Source organism: Eurypyga helias, unplaced genomic scaffold, assembly GCF_000690775.1.
Source record: "Eurypyga helias isolate BGI_N326 unplaced genomic scaffold, ASM69077v1 scaffold42100, whole genome shotgun sequence".
Classification (NCBI taxonomy): domain Eukaryota; kingdom Metazoa; phylum Chordata; class Aves; order Eurypygiformes; family Eurypygidae; genus Eurypyga; species Eurypyga helias.
Window position 1 is genome coordinate 238 of NW_010225773.1, and position 9,145 is coordinate 9,382.

Sequence of the window (9,145 nt, forward strand, 5' to 3'; positions counted from 1 at the left end):
GGGGGCAGAGGCACGAACGGCAGCAGCAGGGATGTGGGGCAGCCCGGAAAGGGGCAACAGGCGGCCAGGCTTTCGGGGGATGTGGGGCAGCCTGTAAAGGGGCAACAGGAGCCCAGGCTTTCGTGACCCTTTCCTCGTTAGCTGGCCATAAAGGAGACTTGGGGCAAGGGCGGCCTCCTCGGCGTGGTCACGCCGGGAGCCTTGGTCATTCCCGCGCAGTCTGAGCTGGGCAGGGAGTTCATCCGCACCCCTGAGCGGGACACGGCTCCGCTGCCTCTCCTCGCCTTCCCAGCACCCTCCTTCGCAGGCGCTGCCGCCTCCCCCAGCTCGCATCCCAGCCTGGATCCCTTCCGCGGGAGAAATCACACGCTCTACCGGGAAATACGCCACTTGGGTCTCTCTTTATGTCGTGTAAGGACAGGAACATGCAGAGGAATGCCACTTGCCGGCGGGAGCTCGGGAGAGAGCGCAGCGATGCCCGTCAGTCGTCAGCGGGGAGAGAGGCTCTTGGGGAAAAAAAAGAGGCAGGAGACACACTCCCAGCAAGAACAACACCCCAGACTCCCACCCCCGAAATCCTCACCCCCTTGCCCACAGCCAGTCTCCAGCCTTTCCTTGCTGCAGGACAGCGGGATCCTTCCCGCGAGCCCTGCGGGGCTGTCCCGCAGGGACAGAGGAGGAGCAGAGTCTGCCTCTGCTGGCTGGGTTTTTAGACTGGTGTTTTCTCTTCCCAGGTTATTTTGCAAAAGAAACCGGCCCTTGTTTGAGCAGGAAAGCCAAAGGGAAAGGAGCAAAAACTCAGGAGCGCGTGCTGCCGAAGTGAAGTGGCGGATTAGCGGCCCTGAAGAGCCCGGAGGGAAGCGATACAGTAAGGCTCGGTCCTAAACCCGCTCAAGCCTGGCTCTCGTCGCCCTCCCACCCTTTCTGCTCTAACCCCTCCTCCTCTCCCAACTGCCGCTTGGGAAGTGGCCGATCGGAGCTGCCGCAGGCCGATTCCCCAGCCTTGCATTCCGCTGGACACAGGAGAACCGAGGATGACCTCCGGTGGGGCTGCGGGAAGAGTTCACTTGATCAAGGGATCCCTACTTATCCGGCAATATGTATCCTGCCCCATTCCATGGGCTGACTGAAAGGGAGGCAGGGGGAGAAGGGGAGGGCTCAGTTGAATTTCGCCTTGGAAAAGTCCATTTCTGGGTGCTGTTCCATGAACCTGCAAGGAAAACAAAGAGGAGAGCTTGGATACGAGTCAGCAGGAGTCACAGACCGGCTGTTTGGGGGAGGGAAGGCAACCCCACTTCAGGCTTGCTTCCACCCCACACTCCCCACAGCAGGGATGGTTTTGCGGAGCTCTCTGGGACACGCTCCCCATCCCACAAACACTTTTTCCTCGGGGCAGCGGCATCAGCGATCATCGAGGTCAGCAAGTCCAGAGCCACGGGAGTCATTAATTATCAGACACACACCCTTGGAACTGTAACCTCTCGGACAGACACGTAGCAGCTATGACCCTGACGGCGGGGCAGAGGGGAGATTGCGGGGAGATAACGATTTAAGCTCCAACGCGTTCCCTTCAGCATTACTGGGGACGTGGGGAGCGTCTCCAGCGCCACGCCGGTGAAAACTCCGAGGGCACGACCGGAGAGATCTGGTTTCAGGCGAGGTGCAACCCCATTTCCAACACACTGCAATCCCAGCAGACAGCAGGGTTTGGATTCGGGTTGCCACCTCCGAAAGTCGAGTGAACATGACGCCGCGCCCAGGAGCGACCTCGGGCACGCCGACGCTGCCGGCTGCCTCCCTCACCAGGGATACACGGCGGCATCGCGTGGGGGATTCCCACGGAGGGCAAGGGCGCTTCAGTCTTCCTCCACCCTCGTGGTTTCCCCCTCCTCCGTCCTCTCACCTCATGGTTTCCCTCCGAAACGCCCCAGCGTCTCCAGGGATATACGTGCTGCGAGAGCCGTGTCCTTGTTCAGCAGCCAGGAGGGCTTCACCGGCAGAGACCGGGATCCACCTGGGTGTCAGCGAGTCTCCTTTGCCCCGAGCAAAGTCTAAACTTCCCCAGCCGCCCTTTACCGGCCGACCCGCGCGCACGTCAGGCTGCCAGAGCGCCGGACGCGCGACGCTGCCAACGAGGTATCCCGCGGGTAGACTTCCCAGAGGAGAGGGCCACCTCCCGCTCTACTAACCCCACGGACAGGCAGGAAGGACGTCGGGTCTCCGCTCTGAAACAGCCGCGGCCCACGCCGCGCCGATCAGGGCGAAGCTCCTGCCGCTACCGCTAAGCCCAGTTAAAAAAGGAGTCAGGCCCGCTACGCTAAACCCTCCTTCCAACCCCGAGATAAGACGTGGGTCTGCGCTTGCTGAAGAAGCTGCGTGGCCCAGAATTGCCTCCGCGCCCCCCCTGAACGGCCTTGGGAGCTCCAGGAGTTCGTTTCCCCGCTGAGGTGCGTTAAGCCAACAGGGCAATAAAGCCATAAAAGCGCTCTTGGCCTGGAGGCCGCTGGCCGGTCTCTGCAGGGAGCGGCGGTATCTGCGCTACCGAGCAGAGGGAGATTAGAAAACAATCAAGGCTATGTTAAAGTTCAGTAGAGATGGCACCTCCAGTCCCAAACATGCTTTCTGGACTTGAAATCAGCAGATTAAGTCAATTCCAGAGCTAGGTTATCCCTGGAATATCCCGTTAGGCTTTCCACCCGTGCGGGATTTAGAGACACGAGTGGCCAACAGTTCAATGCCTACATCGCTGCAGATGCGAGCAGAGGTAGGAGTGAAGGCCAGCCTGCCTTCTGCTCGCGGGTTTGTGCCCGAGAGGGAGAGGAGAGGGGCTTGGGAAGAGCAAACGCACAAACCAGAGGTCTACGCACTTTTTCAAGATGTCTTGCTTCTTCTGTTCGTCCGAGGTGGGGAGGCCCATGGATTTCTGCCGCTGATCGTACATCATTTTCTCCACCATACTGCGGGTCTCGCTGTCCAGGTCTGACAGCTGAAAGCAAGGACTTCGGTCAAGATCAGAATCACTCATCCCAACCCATCAGGACACCCAGGTAGCAGAGCACACCGAGGTTACGCTGCGCTGTGTGCGGGGGTCACGCGTGCAGACACTAATCCCAGAATGCTTTGGGTGGGAAGGGAGCGTAAAGCCCACCCAGCCCCACCCCCTGCCATGGGCAGGGACACCTTACACCAAACCAGATTGCTCCAAGCCTCATCCAGCCTGGCATAACCTACAGACTCAGCTTCCTCCCTCTGAGGTTCTACGCTCCATGGCAGCATCACTCCCAGCAGGACCGCCAGCAGCCGAACCAAGAGACACCGGCTGAACGGGAGGACGTTTACGAGGCTCCATTCAGTACAACCGGGGCAGCTCTTACCTTTGAGTTCTCTGGATTGATTTTCTTGGTGTTGATTTCTGGGTCTGTGGAGACCAGTTTGTTCCACCATTCCATCTTGTTGATCTGAAAGAACGAAGGAGCAAAAATATTTTATTTTTTCCTGGACTTGCTCTAGGAATTTTAAGTCTCAGTGATGGGAAAAAGCTGCTGGAATCAAACTTTGACAGTTTTCTACACATCAGTAAAATCAGAGCATGGATAAAGGGTGTAACTTTCATTCCTAACCGTTTTAAGTAGCCTGAATTTCCACAACTGGGAAATGGGAGAGCATGTCAGCTGTCACGGTTGGCATGACATACACAGGATCACAAACCAACCACCTGGAGAGGCCCAGGAGGGACACCAGCAGCACTAAAGTCTGTCCCTGCATTTTCATGTCACTACCAGGTGTCAAAATAGGACATTATTCCATTAAGGAACGACTTTAAAATGACTGATTTCCTTCCAGCTTTTCCTGAACTGCTGAGCAATCGACTGGATATCGTGGATTAGCATGAAATTAAGCTGAAAACAGGCAAACGGCAATATTCTGCTTCCAACAGCATCACCAACATTGTAAGTATGGCTCTTCTGTTTCAGCTGACAAGCCCAGGGCTTCCAGGGACATTGTCAGACGGTTGTTTCACTGGGGAGAAGACAGATAAGCCTGAATCCTCCCCGATTCATTCTGCTTTACCTTCTCCAGGTGCAGGGTGACTGTTTTGCCATCTTCAATCAGCCAGGAGCTCTCCTCCACCTTCACCTCATTGAAAAGCTCTCCATCGATGACAGGCGAATGGCCCTTCAGGCCAACTCTGAGGCGCCGTCTCTGGATATCCACCACCACGTCCTTCCCCTTCAACCTGAAGTTCACCTTGAAAGGGATGGCCAGCTGGACCAGACAAAGATTATGTTGAGGAGCTGAGCAGCAAAGTCTCTCCTCACCCTCTTGTGCTGCTGTTCCCTGACCTTCTGCCTTGGCTTCGACGGAGTAAGACCGAGCGTGTGACATTTTCCCTGGGGTACTGAGTGAGTGGGAGGTGAAAGGATACCAGAGATTGGCAACAGGGTGGCCACTACCTCAAAGGGACCCCTCAAAGGGACCACACAAAGGCAATCAGACGTTAATGTCTTGTTTGAACAAGACCAAGGTTTCCCAAAGTTAACTACAGCCCCTGGGAATTTTCTTTAGTGACCAAGCTCTCTCCCAGCTATTTCAAACGCTGCCATTAAGTACAACCAACAGGCAACCGCGATACGGGACATCGGCACCACCATTCTCACCCACCTCCGCTCCTACTCCCTATCTCGGATTCCTCAGATCCTGGCAACATGGGAATACTTACATCCAGTTCCGAAAGAGTCTGTGTCCATCTGTAATTTGGAAGGTCAGCTCCATTGCCAGAGTTGGGTTTAAGTTTTCCTTTATCCTTCTCGTCTTCCTCTTCGTCATCTGTTTCCTAAGCAACGGATCGAAGCGGAAAGAAAGCAGCTTTGCAAGGTTCCGTGCATCACTTGCAACAACAGTTCTTCAATTCTGTTAAGGATTTCAGGTCAGCTGCACGTGTTCGACAGTCACACCGATTTAGCCCCAAATGAACAGGTGTTTCTATTAAAACATAGTTACAAAAAAAGGAAAACAAAACAGACAACCCCAAAACACTGAAATCTTTGGGAATTAAGTGGGTGTTCTGAATGTATTCTCCTGGTTGTCCACAAACCTGTTTCTCTCAAAGTCCCAAGATGAGCTTTACCTGTTTGTTAGAATCCGAAGATTCGCCTTCATCCTCCGAGGGTTTCACTGGGACACTGTTAACCTGTCCTTGTGCCTCTTTTTTCTGTTTAAAAAGAGAACGAACACGCTGAGGCAGGGCCAGCACGCTCTGCAGCTTCCTGATGTGACACTAGGTGGCCTCAGCCTCTTCAGCTGGAACTACAGAGCAGGATTCGGAACTGCACCCGACAGCCCGGTGAATTTTCAGCCCTTAGAACAGCGGTACCAGCCAGGAGGTGAAGAATCCCTTGGTCCTCACACCCTGCAGGGCTGCAGCAGAGGGTGTTGCTACCACCGGAGCACGTGTTGAAGATTGAGTTATGGGAGAATACACATGAAAATGCAGTGTTTTGGCCTAGGCTGATTTAATTTTGGAGCACACCGGCCTGGCAGTCCGGACACTGCAAAGGAACACGCCTTGAGCCACTTCAACCACCCACTACCCACCCTAGGTACAGGCCAACAGAGAGGACCCAGACGGTACCAGACGTCACCCTCACCTGGCTGATTTCCAGCTGCAGCCTTTCTGCTTCCTCATCTGTAAGTTCCTTAATCTTCGGCTCGTTTGCTTCTTGCTTTTCTTTGGCAAGTTTCGTGGTTCGCTCTGCCTTTTCGCGCCGCTCTGCCTCCTGACGGGCTTTTTTCTCCTTCCGCTCCTTCTGGGCCAGTTTGTTGTGGTGGCTGAAGGTATCTGTGATCAGCTGCACAACAGAAACACGTATCAAAGGGGTTTTTAAAAATCACCTCTTTTTCAAACCCAAAGGAAGCCAACTCAGTCTGCGGGGGAGCACGAGAACATCTGTTAGTGGTACAGACGTTGTGATTTTCCCTTCGTTTTCACTCTAGTCTAGACTGAAAATCTAGAGTAGGAGACTCAAAACATTTAACTGTAGCCCTTCCTAGTTCCTTACACAGGTGGGCTATTTCCACGGAGGTAGGAGAGACGTGAAAGTTGTCCATTTGTTTTGGCCTTTGTGCAAATCCAGCTGGATAAGCAGATGCCTGACCCAGCCATTTGACCGTTACTCCGTACATCTAGGACAGCTGGAATAACGGAGACCCTGGACCCAACTGACCTTTCCCACAACGGCTTTTCCCCAGGCCCTAGGAGATGGAGCTGATTTAAAGGAGAAAGGTTTGAAAAGCTCAGCGTTTAACACTTTAGGGGCAAGTTCCTGCATAAATCTTTCCTTCAAACCTCGCTCCCGTGTTGTTGTGGCTACGGACACCAAAATCCCAAGGTCCCTGATGCCAACGGCTTCCTGCTCAGAGGGAAAGCCGAGTACACAGGCAGGAAGCCAGAGCGACTGCCCCGCGGTCGATAACGCCAGCAGCGTTGTGCGAAGCAGCACGTATGAGAACTGCAGTCTGCTCCGGAAAAACGAGAGAGACAGAACCTGAGAAAAGGAATCAGGCTGGAGAAATTGCAGGTACTGGTTTATCAATATCCCAGAAACTTCATGGGGGAAGCAGCATCTTTCCAGAGCAACTCAAAGTATCCACACCTTGTAGTTTTGTAACCACCCACCAATTATTTCTGCTTTGTTTCAAAGGGGAAAGCAAGGTTTCTTTACACAGCACGAGTCCAGTGTCTCCTAGGATACAGAATTCAAGACATGCAGCTCCCTGCCTGTTCCCGACCGCACGATGATCCACTTGACACTGCTCGAGCTTGTCAGTGTGCACACACAGCACCACTCTCAGCGTACCACCACACGTCTTTTCCTACCCTTTCCTCTTTCTCTTGGGTGCCAAAGGATGAGCAGGGCTGGGGAAGCAGCTTCTTCAATTTTTCGGGTGGTTACTATGGTGCCAGAGACTCCGTCTTGAGCACCTTTTCAAAAGCATTTTAACAGATACCACCCAAGGAGACAAACACTCTTCTTTTACAGCCATGGATTTGCTATGGAATTGCCAACAGACCCTCCAAAGGCACCAGCCAGTGGTGGTGAAACCCAAGGTTTCACTCCCTGGGAGCACAGGGATCCCAGGAATTTGAGGAGTTTTGCTCTCTAGTCCAAGGAAAACAGCAGCAGGCTTCATCTTTCATACTTTGAAACCATCTCCTTTTCCCTTACCTGCCTCAGTTTTGCCACTTTAGAGACCAGACAGAGTAGGTTACACACTGTTAGCAGCTACGTCCACCCAACACATTCGACAGGGCAGCAGTGCCTGCTTTGCTGGTGGAGTTCCAGCAACCCCGGAAGGGGAACAGCTGCTCTGCTGGTAAGTACAAACAAGAAACCTTCAGTTCATCTTTGAGTGTTCCGGTTCTTATTTCCCTACGCTGAAACAACTTCGTTTTTCAGCCCTCGCGCTGGGTGGGGAATACCTGGTGGAGAGGAGATGCTCAGGTTGCCAACGAGGCCGCCCAGCTACCCAGGCTCGCTGCGTACAGGTACCACAGCCCTAAGACCAAGGTACAGCCGCATGTGCAGAGAAGGCGGACTTTGCGCTTTCTCCGAGATGAACAAACAAGGTAACCTGAGGTTATCAACGCTGCCGTGTCTGTCACCGTTAAGTCACTGTGTCTGGCAGATTTGCTTTCCAAACAAGCCTTTGGCCAGAGCGTGGCAAAAAACCCGCGCCGTCGGTACCACGGGAACAAGCAATCGTGTGCCTCGCCTCAGATAGGGGTGAGGTTATTACCTCCTTTCAGTGATGCGTTTCATCAGCACGGCGGGCTGCTAGGCCCCAAGTGCACCGTAATCCTTTTGAGCTGGGCAGGCAGGGAGGCCTCAGCATGGCACAGACACATGTGGCGTGTAAGTTAAGAGACATAAAAGCTTGAGAATTTGGGGGTTTTACCTTCTCTGCCACTCCGTCTTCTCCACCAGTGAAGAAATCCGTTTTACGCCTCAGGAAACTAAAGAAGGTGTTCACAAGCTGGGACAGGAAACAGGGAGAGGGGTGGGAGAAGGGAAAAAAAAGAGAAAAAAAGAGCAGTGAGACCAGACCACTCCCAGCCACCTCATGTCTCTTGAGGAGCCTTTACTCTTCATACTCTCTATCTGCGTCCTTGCCAGGATCGTACTGAAATCGCCCCGTGACTGTGTCCCAGAGAAAACGTCCCATGGCTTTTCAGAACGGGCATTTGCGTGGTTTACGTGAAGAAAGACAAGCAGTTTACTCTCAGGGCTTGGAGGCACACCTACCCTGATACCCCACACTGTTCTTAAGCTCCCTCTGAAGCAGGAATTTGGGTATGTATACACGCATCTATACACACATACCACGTTTTATACTTCTTGGCACATCTAAGCCACCTTTCCCAGCTCCTTATTTTTACAAAAGAGCAAAATTTGCTGCCCACCAGCTGCCTCTGTCAGTCATCACCAATGAATCAGCAGTTGTAAACTGGCACCCCTATGGAAATCCGTACTCTCAGCAGACTTGGTTTATCTTTCCTTTATTTCCCCAGGTCCCTCCTGACAGTATTTCAATTGGAGGTCCCACTACAGCACAAGGAGGTGTTACCAGCACTATTTCCCCAAACTATGTGTGTGGGATATTTCCACACCATCCAGCAGATCAGCACCAGGACCCTCTGAGCCCCCAGCGAGTCAGCTCGGTGGGAAAGTGAGGTGTATCCACACAGCCCCGACCCCAAGGAAGGGAAACCATGTTCACGTTCCAGCACGATTCATGGTCGAGTCTAAACCCATCAGGTCTCAGGGGGCTGCAACCAGGTGGTTGTGCTGGGAAAATGGGGCTCAATCCTCCCCTGAAGTGTTTTGTTTTGCTGGAAGCCGGCACGAGCGCTGCCTGCACACACCAACACCTCCGGTGGGGCAGCAGCAGCAGCCTGACCGTGGGCCCGCACGTGGGAAGCCCGGAAATTGGAGGAACCGGGGTGCCAGGCTGCGGAGAAGGCGCAGGGCCGAGCTCCTCAGCCCCTCCTTAACATCGCGCTAATTAATTAGCGCGTCCTCCGCGTTCCCCAGGGCTGGCGCAGGCCTGGACCGTTCACATGTGCCTCCCGCGTCGCACGTGCACC

At 53.8% G+C, this 9,145-nt stretch overlaps 1 protein-coding gene across 1 annotated transcript; it reads right to left on the reverse strand.

Annotated features, from left to right (window-relative positions):
* Nucleotides 1–1,039: 1,039 nt before the first annotated feature.
* Nucleotides 1,040–8,127, reverse strand: NUDC (nudC nuclear distribution protein; the record flags this gene model as incomplete). Its single annotated transcript, XM_010150546.1, has 8 exons — nucleotides 1,040–1,210; nucleotides 2,868–2,986; nucleotides 3,375–3,458; nucleotides 4,072–4,266; nucleotides 4,721–4,834; nucleotides 5,129–5,212; nucleotides 5,649–5,849; nucleotides 7,957–8,127. Coding segments are annotated over 8 exons (1,020 nt in total), but the record flags the coding sequence as incomplete, so codon positions are not given.
* Nucleotides 8,128–9,145: the final 1,018 nt, after the last annotated feature.